General features: G+C 42.2%; 2 protein-coding genes across 8 annotated transcripts in view; one reads left to right on the plus strand and one right to left on the minus strand.

The window, feature by feature from the left end:
• The window catches only part of FABP6 (fatty acid binding protein 6), a 40,035-nt gene extending 34,692 nt beyond the window's left edge, over positions 1 to 5,343 (minus strand). The window contains exons 1-2 of one of the 2 annotated variants that reach the window (XR_010824944.1): positions 4,579 to 5,343; positions 3,975 to 4,062 (exon numbers count right to left, since the gene is read on the minus strand). The gene's annotated coding sequence lies outside the window, so the exon portion shown is untranslated. Of the gene's footprint in view, positions 1 to 3,974; positions 4,415 to 4,578 lie in introns of those variants that run through there. The other variant, XM_066977225.1, reaches the window with a different exon arrangement.
• Positions 5,344 to 5,583: 240 nt separating this feature from the next.
• Positions 5,584 to 17,392, plus strand: part of PWWP2A (PWWP domain containing 2A) — a 39,385-nt gene continuing 27,576 nt past the window's right edge. For 5 of the 6 annotated variants that reach the window (XM_066977222.1, XM_066977219.1, XM_048064777.2 and 2 more), the window contains exon 1: positions 5,584 to 6,477. In XM_066977222.1, the coding sequence (XP_066833323.1) occupies positions 5,780 to 6,477 (698 nt within the window). In that variant the 5' untranslated portion in view covers positions 5,584 to 5,779. Of the gene's footprint in view, positions 6,478 to 6,558; positions 12,190 to 17,392 lie in introns of those variants that run through there. The other variant, XM_066977221.1, reaches the window with a different exon arrangement.

Below are 17,392 nucleotides of genomic sequence, written 5' to 3' on the forward strand. Positions count from 1 at the left end.
TCTTCAGATTTGTTTTATTTTATTTGAATGGAACATGCAGAGATACAGCGTAGATATCACAAGTACCTACAGAGGCACAAATTTCAGAGGATGGCAGAAATCAGATTACAAGATAAGGCAGGAAGTAGTTTCAGACCCACACTTCTTTAAAATTATAAGAGAAGTGCAAGACATGTCAGCAGCGAGCTAATGCTAGTGCTTTGTCCCAAGGGCTCACTTACATTTGCTATTTTTTTTAAGCAACCCAAAGAAATGTAGCAATGTAATTAACTTTTCAAGTTCCAGGGTAGACTTCTGGGGTACTTCATGCATGCATACAGTGAGATTTTATGAATTCTTTAAAACCATTCGTAAACCTCATAAAAATAGCTCAACATTCATATAGCCACTAAAATCAGTTACCAAACATAATTGGAATGAGGGACTTTTTTTTTTCCTCCACAATCAATAAAGAAGTTCGAAAACAGTTTAAACGTACAGAAAATAACTGTCTTAAGAGCGGTACTTTCCCAACTTGTTATAGACGCACCAAGACTGCAGCATATGATGGAGACCCAACTTTTACTTTGTTACTTGCTTACACTCCTCTGCCTTGCTTAGATACATGGGCTTTCATTGCTTACACTTTTTCTTTTAAATACGAAAGCCTTGAATATTTCACAATAGCGGACCATGACTTGGAAGCACTGAATAATGTTACAATGGATTTAATAGCACAGTATGAAACTGTAGTACCTAAACCCTGACTTGCAGAAGGTTTTTGAGACCCTCAGACCTTGCTCAGGGTCACGGGAAATTGTTGCTGCTATGACAGCCACAGGAATCTGTTGCCACTATGATCCAAACTGACCAAGGGAGAAACCTTGTGTTTCCCACACTATGGTATGTCTCAGTGTTGCTGCTGAAGGACCAGCAAAGACTGGAGCTATTGGTTGTACACAACGCACAATCCCTTGAGGTGTGGAGCCACAGAATCTCAGCAAGTTTGTTACTGCTTCAAAGTCTAAGTCTCTAACCTAAAAATCTTATGTAACAGTCTAGATACTAGAAAAAAAAAATCTGCTATCCAACCAAGACACTATAAACACTCCCTATAAATAATCCATAAAATATATAAAGCCATATATCCACTTCAGTCTTTTATATGCCTACATTAAGACAGAGCAATCGCAGCGTGAATGGACACAGAAAACATACGTGTACCCAGCCAGCCTGGATACCAGTAACAACGCAAATTCTGGCTACCAAGCAATTACCAGGGTGCAGCCCATTCTTGAGTCTGCTACCACAGCTTCACTGGTAACAGTGGCTAAATCAACTTACAGGATGCCCAGTATTTCTGCATATGCTGCAAAAATCCATTTTGGCTTCGCTGTAATCCTAATTATACTCCATTTATGTACATTGTTCCGTTGCAACCTTGCAGCATAGATGTGATCACCCGTTGTGTTGTCCCCTTCCTGGTAGTGCATTTTATGGAACTTGGTGCAGACAGAATGACATCGTTACCACTACACAACATCTTAAAACTATACATACCACCACAACACACACAGCTGAAACACATACATGCTGTGACTGTTCACATACTTCAAAATTTCCTATTCATATTTACTTCAGTGCAACAATACATTCTGGTCAGGACAGAACAAATCAGTATCATTAATTAGTATCTGGCAGCACAAGCCTTTAAACAGTCAAGTCTGCCAGAGCTGATCCTTATCACTTCCCAGCTTACTCACACAAACAATTCTTCCAGCGCTGTATACCCATACATATAGATACAACCATATCTGCTTCTTACAGGCACCACACAACCACATCACATCCGTTCAGTCACTCAGCTCAAGCTTACTACAGCTTCTCCTGCCACCCCCAGTCTGCCAAAATGCAGTTAGCACATCTTCATAAAGCTTTGCATTTTTCCTGCTTTCAAATTCATGATATTTACTCCAATTTTATGAGCTCCTTCCTCTCTTAAATTTATAGTTTCTTTTACTTATGGCCTGTCTGCCAATTGCTAAACACAGACTCATTTTAATCTACAGCAAGTGTGCACGAGTACAATTTGTTTCATTAACTTCATTCATATGATTTTGGCAGTTTGTAAAGGCTGCAGGATAGAAACAAGGCCCCAGCTATGCTAATCACTATGCAAACCAACCACAGGAAGGCAAACCCTATCCTCAAGAGACTAAAGGCTAGATTTAAAATAAACAGAAATTAAGTGGTGATCAAAGAAGTTTGGGATGGAGAAAAGTTAAAAAGCAAACGCTTTTTTGTTCAGTGGACAAGTTTCATCCTGCATCTACATGCCTACTGTTAGCACACTCCCATCTAAGGGCTACCCATGGTATCATATTTCTGTTGGCCACTAGATTAGAGTGGCATACAAATGTCCTTATTTACCTCTTTTTAAAAGCACGTATAGCACCTTTGAACATGTAAATAATATTGCCAAAGAGCTGTTTACATAGCATTTTTAAGACCCTCTTGCTGGGCCAGGCACATTATCTCCTGTTTGTTATTACAATGAAACAATTCAAGCAGTGTTAACAAAACCATACACCCAAGTTTGTTTCCTCTGCTTTGCATAAGGACTGCTGGGGACTCCAGTAGAAGTAAAAGATTAGTTTTAGCATTTTAATGGTGACTGTCTGCCATAAGCTACACCTGATGAAAAGCAGAGTGGCTTTCAGTAAGCATTAATCTCCCTGAAGTTTTGGAAGAGGAAATGTTCCGTTTTATGTCCATCCTTTACAGAAGTTGAATTTAACACAACAAAAAGCTTGCTGGGCAGAGCTATGTCCCATTAGCTCAAGGACTAAGTAGTCTTTTCATATTAGTTGGTAATTTCTTGTAGGCTCAGAATTTACTGCTGTTCTTCTTTGCTACAGCAGAGCAGCACTAGAGAAATGAACTGTGGCTAACTGAACTGACCAGAGAGCACAATTAAATTCACCAACCACATGAGGCGCCTACACAAGCCATGCTGTTTTATACTAAGGACCACACCAGTTCTGGATTCTCCTTCATGAAAGCTGTCTGGCAGCTTTGCTTTTGCAAACTTCTCTGAGCCTCCTGATAACCAGAAGTTTCTGAAATACAGTGCTACCTCTCTTGAGTAAGGGACAGCTGAGCAAAAGATAGAACACACTACAATAAGCATCCCTGCACCCTGCCAATCCTACTAACTAACCCGATGCCTTTTCCTCACAATGTCAGACTTGGGTTGAACAAATAGATTACTGTGAGTGTGAGACAGTGTAGGGAAACCAGCCTTAGAACAGCTGAGCATAGCTCTGACAAGCAGAACAATCCTGTGTATACAGAGTATGGTTTGGTCTACTGTTGAAATACAGTTGGAGTACCTCCAAGCACAGTCAGGTTCTCTGCGTAGGAAAGTAATATAAAAACAGTTCTGGTATTACATATGAGCTATCTTCACTAATGGCTTTTTAATCTGCTCTAGGACTCAGCTGAATAAGGTAAAAAGTTTCTCCTGTGTATCACTTGTTGTCACAATCACACAGAACAAAATAATGAGAGGAAAGAACCAGCAGATCACTTCTTTGATATCACACGCTCCTTCAAGATAAGAATTCTTTCTGCATCATTTGCAGCTTCTGCAAACCTTCCAGCGCCACTGTTGCATTCTCCTTGGCAGAATAAACAGAAAAAAAAAAAAAACGAAATCTCAGATCTGAGCTAAAACCAAAAACCTTGCTGAGGGCTAGCTCTGAAATTAAGGTAATTCAGTGGCAACGCAAACTTTCTCACTATTCTCTGGAAATCTGAGAAAGAACATAATTCTGAGAAAGAGCCCCTTAGGGGCTCTTGGACAGTTGCCATCTTTTGAAGTGTTACAGCCTGAGGATACAGAAAACAGGTCTTTTGCAAATTTGGTCAAACAAAAATGTTTCAAAATGATTTAGGCAGTAATATTAATGGTAGGCAGTTTGGGGAAAGCTTACCACATCTGATTTCTTTCAAACCACAGATCATACGCTGAATCCATCTGCTGTTTCCCTGTGATACAGATCGACAAAGCTGCAAGCAAGGCTGGGAAAAAAAAAATAAAATCAGTATCTACTACTCATTCCCCCAATAAACACATTCTATTCTACCCACTCACACTACCAAACCATTGATTTAATAAATACAGCGGTAAGACATAAAAAGGTATTAAGCAGTTTTATTTTTAGCAAATTTAAGTCTAGTTCTAATCTATGTCTCCAGAAATACGCCTGCCTGTTCTTCCTGATGTTCCTGTATGTTTCTTATACACGTTACAGCACCATGCAAAGAAAAGCATTACGAGACACAACAGGCAGAGCCTTTATGTATGTAAGTCAAACCACAACGTTCAGGTCAACAGAGTACGTTATATTATCTACTAAAATCCTGTAGCTTGCACGATCACGTTTTACTAGCAGTTAAACATAGCTTTTTGCTTTTAAAGCATACCCCAAGACCTCATTTATTTTAAAAATTGCTTTTGTTACTGTAATCCTTCAACAGCACATAATTTTGTCTTCCTACAGTGGAAAAAAAGGCAAGTATACTACCAGGCCTTACACTGGGCCAAGGATTTCTCCTTGCATCTCTTGCAAAAGTTTCATTGGTTCTTGGCATCCATTACCTATAAGCTTCTATAGAAAAAAGTGGGGTGTAACTCTATTTCTAGCATAAGTATGTGCTTGGTAGCAACTTCAAAACCTGAAAATAGAAGCCACTAACTTGAATGAATAGGAATATTTTATTTTTAAAGAGAATCTTACAGGTTTTACTTGTTACTTTTCAGGAAGTTCCATTTGTTGCTGAGCAATGTATCCCTCACCCTAACATCAGGAGAAATAAAACCCTTTTGTCTCTTTTTTTTTTCCCTCATTCCTCCCTCTTTAACGATTCCCTCCTTTCTAAAAGCTATCAGCTTCCCCAAATGTAAAGCGACACATGAAACAACTAACTTTTCTTCAGGAAATACAAGATTTCCTACCTGGGGGGAAAAAACGCCCACCGATACCAACTCCTGACCCCACAGGCAGACAACCCCAGGCCCAGCACGCCAGGTAGGCAAACGCTCGCTGCTCTCCCTCCCCCTTTCGCCACCCCGCTCTCCGCCTTCGCCAACACACCCTTGTTCACCTTTTAAAGCCTAGATTTCCCTCACGGCAGGCACCAAGCCCCCCATTTCCCTCACGTTCTCTCTTTTCCTGTGCGTTTTCCCCACACCCCCTCACCCGACAAGGGCCCTGCTCGACCCCGCAGCAGGGGGCCCCCTCAAGGAGCCCTAGAGCGCGCGCGCCCCCCCCCGGCCGCCCCCTGCCCCCGCCATTTTCTCCCCCCCTCCCCACCCGCCGTTAGGGCGCATGCCGAGCGCCGCGCGGCTCCAGCCTCGCGCCCCCCTGATGGATGTCAGCCCCCGCCAATCAGCGGCCTCTCGCGGGAGCGGCTCCTCCCTCCGCCAATGGGGCGGCGGGACGGCCCCAGCGGCCCAGCCCCTCCGGGCCGTAGCGGCCTGTGAAGCTCCTGGCCCCGCCCCTTCTTCCTCTTCCCGGCCTTCCATTGAATGAAGTCCCCGCCGGCCAACGGCAAGTTCCCGGCGGGCTTGACGGACGGCTCCGCTCTCCATTAGGAGCGGGGAGCCGCGGCTCGCCCACCAATAGGCCGCCGGATGCGAGCCTAGGGGGCGGGCCCTCCCTCCCAAGCGGGCGGGGGAAGGCCGCGGCTATCGATCCCGCTGCTGGAGGGAGGCGGCGGGGAGGCAGCACACAAAATGGCGGCCACGGCTGCGGAGGCGGCGGCGACTGCGGCGGTGCCGGGCGACGGCGGGGCCGGCGATGCGGAGCCCGAGCTGGAGCCCATCCCGGGCAGCGAGGCCGGAGCGGACCCTCTGCCCGCCGTCACCGAGGCCGTGGAGTCGGCGGCGCCCGACGGGGAGGAGGCCGACGGCGGCGGCAAGGTTGCTCGCGGCGAGGCCGAGGAGCCGCAGCCCGCCCGGAGTCCGGCCGGGAGGCGGGAGGCGGACGCGCAGAGGCCGGAGAAGCCGCCGCCTCCTCCGCCCGCCGCCCCGGAGGCGGTGCTGGTGGCGGCTGCTTCGGCCCGGGCCGAGCTGCGGGGAGCGCCCGGCCCCGAGCCCGAGCCCTGCCCGCCGCCTGCTGGGCAGCCCGAACTTCCCAAGGAGGAGCCGCAGCCCTGCCCGCCGGCTACTGGGGGCTCCGCGAAGCCGGAGCCCGGGGAGGAGCCGTCCCGGCCGGAGGAGGAGGAGCCGGATGCTGCTGCTGCTGCTGCCGCCGCTGCCGGGCCCGAGTCGGCGGTGGCCGGGGCTCCCGGCGGAGGGGAGGCGGAGGCTCCGCTGCTGCCCGGCTCGGAGGTGCGGGTCACCCTGGATCACATCATCGAGGACGCCCTGGTGGTCTCGTTCCGGCTGGGGGAGAAGCTCTTCTCCGGGGTCCTCATGGACCTCTCGAAAAGGTGAGATCTCCCGGGGGAGCCGTCCCGAGCCGCCTCTTCATCCTCTTCCTCCTCCTCCCCGGGAGGCCGGAGCCACGCGGAGTCCCCCTGCAGGGGCCCTCGGCCCCGTCCCCTGGTGGGAGCTGGGCACCGGGGCTCTGGGAGGGGGGCGAGCGCTGGGGCATCCTCCTGCCCGGGGGGGAAAGCCCTGAGCCGCGGAGGTGGGCGTGCGTCCGCGCCGGGTGCCAGACCTGGAGATCCGCGGTGCTTCCCCTCCTTGGCTCGTGTCTCCCATTGCCTAGGTAACCTTAATTGCACTACCTGCTATTTCCCAGAATGGTGGTTTCCAAGCCAGGCTGTTACGGTCCTGAAGTGTGGGTATTAATGTTAATCGCTCCTTGTGTGCGGAGAATGGGGTGAAGTTTAGCGGTTATTAAGTACTAGGATTTTTATTTTATTTCAATTTGGGAATTGGTGTTCTCACAAAGTAACGTCACATTGCAAGGTCTGCATTTTGGTTTTGTATTGCCTTCCTGTAGCAGGGGGCTCTTGGGATGCTGCAAGTCATCGTTGTGAGTCTGTATTTATAAACACTCTAACTGCTATTTACAGGTGAAAATCTCTGTTCCTATTTTGTTTTATAAACATATAAGTGCTATGCAACTACATGGGAGAAAAGTGAATTTTGACCAGGGTTATTTTTAAAAAGAATTGCAATGTGGAAAATCTAGATTTTGTCAAAATTTAGACTGCACGTGTGTGTCTTATTACCATCATCTGTTTAATAATTTCTGTAATAACAGTACTGACAGTGTCTTCTAAAAGAAAGGTATTAGTGACCACCACTTTTGTCCTGGGCCTAGCATCTTGATTGCTTTTTGAAACAGAAGGTGTTTTCTGAAACCTAAGTTCTGGATAATATCATGGAAGTAAGTTTTAAACGTGTAAGTTGTAGGTAACTTTGCATTTCAAATCACAATTTGTCTTTTCAAAGCCAATTACTAAAATATGATCTGCAGTCTGTATTCTTTTGCAGTGTGAAATACTGAATGCCCCAAAGAAGGCCAGGAGGAGTTAGGTTATAATGCTCGTTAACATCTGTTCTTTTGTAGGTCTGAAGGTCTGGTACACAGCAAAATCACATTATTACCTTGGTTAGGAAGGTGATTGAGCACGTGCTTCTGTACTTCTAGGGATCCGTGCTTGTGAAGAAGCAAAATGAGATGTCTGCTCCTTTACTCCTAAAAGAGATTATATCTTTTTATACATGTATTGACCACAAACATCCCTTGCCTGAGGTTTTGTTGTGCACTGACGATCCTTTTCTCATGCAGCAGATCAAATGCAGCACTGTGCGTTAAAGGTCACCTGTGGCAGGCAAACGCCCTGCTTCTTCTGCATTGGGGCTTTGGTGGAAGCATGCTCTCAATTTCCGCTGTTTTGAAGTGCAGGCCCTGGGGAAAGCCTTCATCATAAGGACTGGGAAAAGTGGCAGGTGAAGGCTTGTGCTATTTCTCCCAGATACTCTTATGCAGTTGAACTCTTTTATTTCTTCCTCTTCATCTGTATGATCCTGGACTTCCTTCAAGGGCACTTGTTACATGGGAACCCAGAAGGTGAAATTAGGGGTTAAATCAAAACCACCTCAATTTCAGCATAAATTTACATGAAAACGGTGGGATTTCTAGCATACAAGAGGGGTGGTTAGGGAAAGATGTCTCCCCTAGGTCATCCAAGTGCATCTTATAAACTTTCCTAATGCAAATTCTGTTTCCTGTAGAGCAATATCGGAAGGCCTTTGTAGGAGAGCTCTTGTTGAGTAAAAGTGAAATTTAGTATTGAAATACACTCATTTAATAACTTCATAAAGCGGCTGATGTGTTCACTACACAAGCTAATACTGTTTTTGGTATATTTTCAGAAGAAAATAATTCCTGGTCCTTTTTGGATCTTAATTTCTGCTTTTTTCTTCAGGGCAATGAAGGTGCTTGTTCTATACAGCACCATGAAGAGTACCTTTTTAATGAATATTTAGAAAAATACTGTCTACCGAATTCTTTTGCCTTCTCAAGGCATGTTCTAAATTACTTAAATTTTGGAGGGAAGGAAAAGCAAAACTATCCCCATATAATTGTGGTTCTAAAGTTGTTCATTTAATTTTTTTTTCCCAATTCTGTTTCTGTTGTTAAAACGATGTTTTGACTTCGCATTTTAATATTGTGGACCTTGATGTGAAGTTAATGGTGTATGTATTAAAGGTTTGATTTCCTTCTGTTCCCCTTTACCCCCTGGCCACCATGAATAGCATGTTCATTTAGGAGTCTGTAACACAAGGATGCAGGTACCTCAGTGTTCAGTGGACTTTCTTCTCACCTTTATTTGAGGTAAGGAAGTATTCTCTCTGCCTTTACTGATGGCAGTGTGATGTACTGAAGATCAACCTGTCAGCTGCTGCACTGGAAGTTTTGAAAGTAGGAAGCCACGCCTGTCAATCCTAAATCAATATCTTATACAGTAAATCATCCTTTCAGTAGGGACATATCTCCCTTTTTTACTCTGAAGGCTTACAGTACAAGTTAAAAGTGTGATCCTACTGTTAAGAGATGACAGCAGCAGCAATAACATGTAAGTGCCTTATTGCCTTCTAGGATAAGGCTCTGATGTGGGTTCCTTGGTGGGTATGCAATGGAGCTGTGCTGATACAAGAGGCAGGAAGTGCAGCCAGCCATCAGGCAGGGGAAGGCAGTCGAGTTGGTTTGTCAAAGCAAATACTGGAAGGCTTCGTGCAAGAACATGGTTAATTTTCCATGCCATTGTTCAAATTTTCATTGAAAAGTACTTGTTAGGTATAGATAGGGCTTTTAAGCTTGCTGTATCCAGCCTTTGACTAACTCTGTTTGCTTAGGGTATACGAGATGTTAATGCCACCTGCTGGTTTAGAATTACTGTAAATCTTGCTCTGCACCTGGAGGAAATGCACAGAAGGAAATAACCAATGTGAACAGCATCTGTAAATCTGAAAGCGCAGGATTAAAAAGTCCTGGTTTTAGTTTGCTCTCCTGGAGAGAGGATAACTAATTCTGCACTGTTCCCCTCTTGCCTTTCTAAAAACTAAGTGCTGGGGGACAGGTGAGGAGAATTAAATTTCTATTCTGTTCTGTAGCCATCAGCCAGGACTTGGGCTTCATATGGCTTTATCATTTGATTAAAAGTTTGCTTCTCATCCTATACTTGTGATTGACACTTCTAGAATCATAAAATATCCCAAGTTGGAAGGGGCCCGTAAGGATCATCGAGTCCAACTCCTGGCACCACACAGGTCTACCAAAAATGCAAACCACTGTCTTTTTCTCTAAGCTATTTTCCCTCTGACTTGTGTGTGAATGTTGCAGCTCCTGGGGGAGGAGGCAGTGGGAGAAGAGCAAAGGGTTGTTTTGTGACCTAAAAGCTGTAGATAGCCAGAAGATGCTCAGTTTATTGCTAGAAGACAGGTGTTTAAAATTACATCTTAATTGGGGTTTGATTGTGGGAAAGAAAGACTTCTTGCAGCAAGGCATGCGTGAAATCTAAGATGAAAATAAACTGTTATAGATAGGCTCAAATTCTGATGATCTTAGTAGTATTTTTCATTTATAGCAATCTTTCTTGGAGAGTCTCAAATCCTGTGCTTCCAATTTATTCGACTTTCTACTGCAAAATAATAAGGTTAAGTGAACTGTTGCATACATTCCCTACTTTGTGTTGTCTCACTCTGCAAAACATCTGTTATATTTTTAAATCACATTTAACACTTCTTGAAACTTGCAGTCTACATATGCTGACGCTTTGTTGACATTAACTCTGCAGGGTGAGTCTAGTGTATTGTAACTCTATGTGCCAAGAGAAGTGGAGGGGGAAAAAAGGTACTCCGAGTTGTGAAAGATTCGGGATGTGATGTGAGGAAGAAGTAGCAGAAGTGTTACCTGGAAAAAGATGTGGTGTTTCTCTGTGCTTTAAGTTCTCTTTCCCTGCTAATTTAGTTAATAGGGACTGTTGTTCTTTCTTGGCTAGGGAAAGTTTGAGCTCTATGGAAGTACTGGTATTCTCAGCAGTGAAGAAATGTCTGTGTTACTTGGGGTTGTGGGTTTTACTTTTTTTTTCCTGGTAAATTTATACCCAGTTTGCAAGATGTTCCTAAAAATCATCCCCTATTCTCCTTTGTTGTTTCTTGGAGGTGTGAGTGGGCTTAGTGGAATGCGAGCATTTAAGGAATGGCCGTAACATTTCTCGGGTATTTGCTCAGTCCCTAGAACACTGGAAGCAGAGGTCTGATGTGAGTGTGTGTGGTTAAGAGCATAAATTACACGTATTTTCTGATTGACAGGTTATGTTGAATAGTATAGTGTCAAATTTAGCCTCAGAACACAGGGTTGGATCAGAGGACCTTGTAATATTCCTTCCAACCTAAATTCTTCTATGATTCTGTAATGCTTCAACTTTTGTATATGAATATAGCTTCTCTTGCATCTCTATCTACATCCAAAACTTTACTGAGTCTTATTTGTGGTCACTTCTCAAATGCTTTTTGAAAGGCTTACCCGTTCCAGGTTTCCACGTAGAAAGTAAAAATGGCTGACAGAACTGGACCAGCTTTTAGGGGGTTGTTAGTATGGATATAAAACATGTTACAAGTGCTGCTTAAACTGAACAGACAGACTTTCCAAACCCCTTCTGGCTTTGAGTGAGTACAAAAGTGTGACTTCTTCTGTCCCCTGCCCCTTCTCAAAGCAGTGAGCCCTACTCTCCCTGGTATGCAGAGTGTCTGTGGATCGTGTCTCCAACTTCCGTTCCTTAAAGTAGCTGTAGTCTATGACTGGTCTTTATTGGACTCCGATGCACTGGATAAAAGCTGAACTGTCATTTCTTCTCAGGATATGCTTTTCTGTATTGAAATTCTGTATTTCTGCCTGCGTTACATTGTTTTCTGGGGGCAGTTTGACTTAGCTTGAAGTATTGAGAGCCAGAGGATTTTGAGAGCTCAAAGTATTGAGAGCCAGTGAAGTTGTCAATATGCTTTAAATGACTTATTTTCTTTATGTTTCTGTGGGACTGATGAAACTTGTACATCTTGACACTGAATTGATTTAAAGTTCTGTCATTAATAAATTATACACCCAAGTTTCTTGGGTTTGACTGTTATATGGGCAATCTGGAAGTGTATATTAAAGATACCTTATAAAGCTTTGTCATTTTGTAACACATCCAAATATATCAGTAAAGCATCCACTTTAAAATGGAAACCATGTGTGTAACTAGCAGTGACAACAGATGTAAAAATTAAAAGATAACTTGAGTTTCAGTGGACCTTCAGCCTTACAATCATGTCAGTACAATTGCAGTAGTTAGTAGGAAGCCTAAACTTAAAACACATTTTATCTTTAAAATAAGTTTACGTTTGCATCCTTGATAGAACTCTTGAAGTTACAGAAAAATTAAGGAAATTCTGAGAATTCACACGTAGATTCTTTCCAGTGAAAAAGTGAAAGGTGCCTTTCCACTTCTGGGGGGAGGGAAGGAGTAATTAAGAACCACTTGAATACCCTTCGGGCTTGTCAACTTAGAGATTGTTCTGTCTCTACAGAGGCTAGTGCTTCAAAGTCTGCATCAGCATCCGGACTACATGGACTTCTGTGATCCAGTTTCATGGAAGTTGAAGTCTTTGAAAGGACTTGTAACTTTATGGGGAGGTGTGCTGTAAGTTAATATAGCCTTTGGTATATTTGCATATTGTATGTAATCATTAGTTGGTTTCCATTTTAGTAGTGATTGCAGTAGGATGATAGTAGTTAGCATCTGATTTAAGTCATTGCTACCTTGAATACTTCTAACTGGCTATCTCGAGATGCTCTTTCAAACGCATTTCTATGCATACCCTGCTTTTCTCTCTTGCTCTGCTTTGAAAGTGCCCAAAACAAGAGCTTGGATGTCAGACAAGTGTTCCTGCTTGAAAAACCCTAAGCTTAATATTGATCAGTGAAGTCTTTTCATCACGTAAGCTTCCTATGGGTTTGCTTAGATATGGATTGACACGTATGGTTTCTTAGTTTGACCTGTCATATCTTTAACCATTTTTTTCTTGGTGCTGAGACTTTGTGATGGTGAGGCAACAGCTTTTCTTGATGACATGCTAATTCCAAGAGAGTCGTTTACACTGCGGTTCTTTGCCATGCTTGTAGTGCTCTAAATGAAATTGGCATTTCCTAGTGTCTTTATCCTAGTCTTATATTGCTTCGGAGGTGAGTAAGCCTTTCAGCTGATAACTTGGCTTACGTGTATGCTTTTTTCGATAAGGTGCCTGCCACTAAAACCAACGTGTTCTGTAACATGCTGTATCACACCAACTAAATCCTATATTACAAATATGTAACTGCATAATCTGCATCTTGGATAAAGATTATTTTCAGGAGTTAGGAAATACTTCGTGTTGAAATAACTACGATCTAATTGTTTATTACACTGGATATTATAATTTAAACCCTCAGTTTGGATATACGCATGAAACAAATATACTTAGCCCTATCCTTACTTGAGCACAGTATTATATTGCCAGCATTCAGTCTTTGAGCCTTTATCCGTGAGATATAAGAAACAATTGAATCGATTTTTTTCTGTAAGGATGATACTGAGCAAACAAGAGCAATACATTAAAAGGTAAACAGAGATTACCATAGTCTGGCTTTATGAAAACTCTCATCTTCACCATTATCATTTCGAACAGACTTGACTTAACACAGGAAGCTACTGTGTTTTGTTGACATTGACTCAGTGCTTGCAGACGAATGTGAAATACTTCTGAACCCCTTCTGTGGCTCTTCTTGGCAGAACAATGTGCTTTTACAATTCTTTCCTTTTTCTTTCGGAGAAGTGAAATTTACTCATTGGAGATTAAAGATCAGAGCATAAGACTTTACTTAGTGAAGTAGACACTCTTTGCCTCAAGATGTATTGATTAGATGTTTATGTATGTGTAGTTGTCAGTTTAGCTGGGATTTGTTCCTTATCTCAGGCTTATTTAAAAATGCTTTTCAACAGTCCTCTGCTTTGCATACAAATTGTATAGTAATATTGTAGTAATTCTGCTGTAGGATTTAGGTATGAAAGAAGTGTTCTTACCTTGCTTAAGTACTCAGATTTATATATCTAGCATCCAAATCTATATGGCTGTAAGTAACAGACTTCTAGGTTTGATATCAAAACCATCTTTTAAATAATTACAAAAGGTGCCATGGCTACGTATTAATTAACCTGCAGTTGACAAACTCTGGAAATAAAACCTGACTTTTAAAACCATATTTCTCTCTGCATATCCTAGCCAATTGATAGCTCTTCTTGGTGTAAAGATCCCCAGGCTGTTAGAAGAGGTCTCTTTTTTACCCCATTACTTTTATTATTTAAATATGGTCCCTGCTTCTCCTGTCGCTATTTATTATGTCTTTAATGCATATATATGTGTGTGTGTATATATATAGTAGGAATGTGATTAGATCCTACTGATTACTCTGGTTACTTTTAAACCTCCTTGGAGGTATTCTTCTTACAATGGGCTCTATGTGTATTTTCTTCTAGAGGTACCTTTTCAGAGCAAAAAGAACCAGGACAGTTTTATGAGGGAGGATGCTTGGCACCATGGAAAACTGTTTCTAATTTTGAATAGGTATGAAGCAGCAGTGCAGTGCTTTCTAGAAATGTCTTAATTTTGGTTTTAATACCTGTTTCTTACTCTTTTTTCCTAACAGTTCAGTTTCAGAGCCCCCATCAAAGAATCCCTTTATTCCATCAAGTGATATTCTAAAGTAGAGCTATAAATATAATATCTGCCTGTACAATGAACGACTGGTGCATATGCACAAATTGATTTAAGCAAATAGTAAGTGTAGCACGTCTTTCCAAGAACGATCTTTTCTGGACAAAAATAATGGTGTAGTAAGAACAGGTGATATTCCAAAAAATGTTCACTTGTTAGAACAAAGACAAGGCAATTCCTTGTAGTATTCAAGCATATGACATAAGAATCTCACTGATGTAGCATAACTATAACAATCTCTTTTAAGAGGTGATCTACTACTCCCTAGTCAGCACCGACTGATGTGTGGATCGATGTGTTATTTGTGTTGTGATATACCTGAATTATGCTGCTTTGATTTTTTTAAACTTTTTTTAAATTGTAGTTGTTTAGTTCATCTTCGTCTCTGTTAGTAGATGACCCAAATGCTAGCTCTTGCAACTTTTATGTCTGACCTATGTACGTGTGGTACTCATGGATGTTTCCAATGTGTAGCTGGTGTAACAGAAATCATTATTGTGACTGTATAGAAAGCACTTGTCTTCAAGGTCCAGAGGTATGAAAATAGGGCTTGAAATTCACGTTACATATAGTATATTCAATAAATACTCAACTTCATTATTAGACTAATTAGGTGCTCTGTCATGTCTTGTCTTGAATATGTTCGTTTTGGTCACGTATTCATTCTGCTTCTTCTGGTAAGAAAATAAGCCATTGTCTGTTTTCTCTGTCATGCTTACTACCTTCTTCTTTCTGTCTCTGTACACCATTCTGTGTCATTTTCTCTTTTCTCTAAGTCTTTCTGCCTTTGTTCTCTTTTTTTAATTTTCATTTAATTCTTCCAAGTTGCATGGCTGGAGAAATTTACCAAGGAGGAATCAACAGTCATGTAAAAACTGAACGTTTAGGGGTGTAACCTGCTATTGGATGGGGCCAAAGCAAAGATGCAGTCAGCTGTTGGAAGTAATATTCAGTCTCTAGGCATGCCCAATTTGTCTTGTTTCAAATGAACTATGTCTTTGCTAGTCAAGTCTTTACATATTGATGTACAACTTACACAAATTGTCTTCCTTTACTCTTACATAACTGGTACCAGACAGTAGTTATGAATATTTGGTAATCTTGCAGGTCTTACTTCTTTTTTAGGTAGACAGGGTCAGCAGATTCTAGCTCATTCATAAAAATAGTACCTTTTGTGAGACAGGCCATAGCCTCAAAGATTTGGTATGGATTGGTTTTGTCTTACTAAAGCAGGTTTGTGTCTTACACAAAAATTCCCCTTCAGCTGTCCTGTTCCTCAGCTTTTTCACTTGTATATTACAGAAGTCATTGAAGGAAAAGGTCTATATTAGAGATTCTAGATGGAGAAGATAGTCTGAGGTACATTAATGATCTTAAATGACTTCATTGTATCAGTCATGTGTGGAGCTTTCCATTAGGCTCCTTTATGTGTTTTGAGTGCTGATCATGCTGACTTTGATTGTGAGGCACTAGAAGGAAAATCTAGAAGAGATGAAGTACTTGAATGGGATGCTTCTGAAGAACCTTTTTGCAGTCTTCTGTCTATTTCTTCTCAGATCCTTGCTAATAATGCTTCACGTCCTAACATCAAGTCGGTATAATTGTCCTCTAGAAGAAAGGCTTGTGTATTGGCCTATGGATGTGTCTTGTAAGCAACTAGGAAATACAGTTCCTTAGAGAAAAAGAAGTGGTATACTTCTTTATGGAGTTTGCCCTTTAAATATCACAGTCCTATCTAGTTCTACTTTCCTGGTGTTCATCTGGGATTGAAATTTTCACAGCAGAGTTCTCTCCCTCTAGGAGTTCTTGTTCTCAGTTCGTACAGTAAGTTAACAGTTTTCCCAACTCCTGTAATCTTTATCAGGTGGCGAAAGATGGGATTGAGATCCTTTTGCTGTAAAAGAAGCTGAAGTTCTTGATGCAAGTAACACTGAAAATGTTGCTAATTTAATTATCAGCTGATTAGGTGTATGTTTGATTTTTTTTGTTGCTTTAAATCCCACTTGGAGCTCAATAACCTATTCGTAATCCTTAGTGGAAGGAAAAGTGTTTGTGGCAAAGCAACTTGTTCGTGCTTGGTGGACTTTGGGACTTTAGGGAACTTAAAACTTAGTTATGAGTGAGTCCTTGATGGATTAATGCTTACTGTAGGCTGGAGAAATGCCTGTATCTGCTGCTAAATGTTTGTAACTCTTTGTAGCCCTCAGTGGCAGTAGACTGCATTTAATTGTAGCAGTCCTGTCAGGAGGGACGTCTGGAGGGGGCACACCCCTGAGAAATGAACTTTTATGGGGCGGGAGGATATTTTGTGGCAAAGAGCACTCATGGGCAACTGCATAAGGACAGAACAGTGCTCGGACGGCTAGCCTGGCTCTTGCCTCTGGCTCTAGAGTTCAAAGATAGCAGAGGAACAGCGTCTAGTGGTAGTGGAACAATAGCACTGGTGCTGATACTTGTTAGCTGAAAATTGTCATGGGTACAACTGCTGCTCTTTTTGTGATTAAGAAAATGGTTGAATTGCCCTTTGATTAGGTATAATGGAGCGCAAGCTGGATGGGTAACTTAATCTTGGATGGATTGCTTGCTTCAATAATAATTTTAAGCGTGAAAAGTAGCTTATCAGATATGCAGAAGGGCAGGTAAGTGAAGACTCTTGCTGGTGACAGTGTAAAGATCTTCTAACACTAGATGACACATTTCTTCAAAACTTGTTTTGAAAAAGAGAGCAAGTAGGCATTTGTATAACCTGCGTGTTTATTGCAGGAAACTAGAGCAGTATTCAGTATTTATTTTCAGTTGAGAGGCAACCATAGATTGCAAATAAATTTCAGTTCAATCAGTTAAGATGCTGCTGCAGTTAAAGAGCCGAAGAGCACCGTGAACTAGCATTTATCTGAGGACAAATCCTGGATAATGGCTTAATTCGCATGTCTTGTGGGATATGAGGTGGGATAAACGTGAATGGTGTTTGTTTGGTGATTTGGAATGGATGATTTAATGTTTAAATTGCAGCCTCATCTGTCATGTTCGTACTGCATCAAGCTAGACCATTAAAATATAACCTCATGTAAGCCAAACACTTCTGTGTGTATT

This window comes from Anser cygnoides, chromosome 14 (genome assembly GCF_040182565.1).
Source record: "Anser cygnoides isolate HZ-2024a breed goose chromosome 14, Taihu_goose_T2T_genome, whole genome shotgun sequence".
NCBI lineage: Eukaryota > Metazoa > Chordata > Aves > Anseriformes > Anatidae > Anser > Anser cygnoides.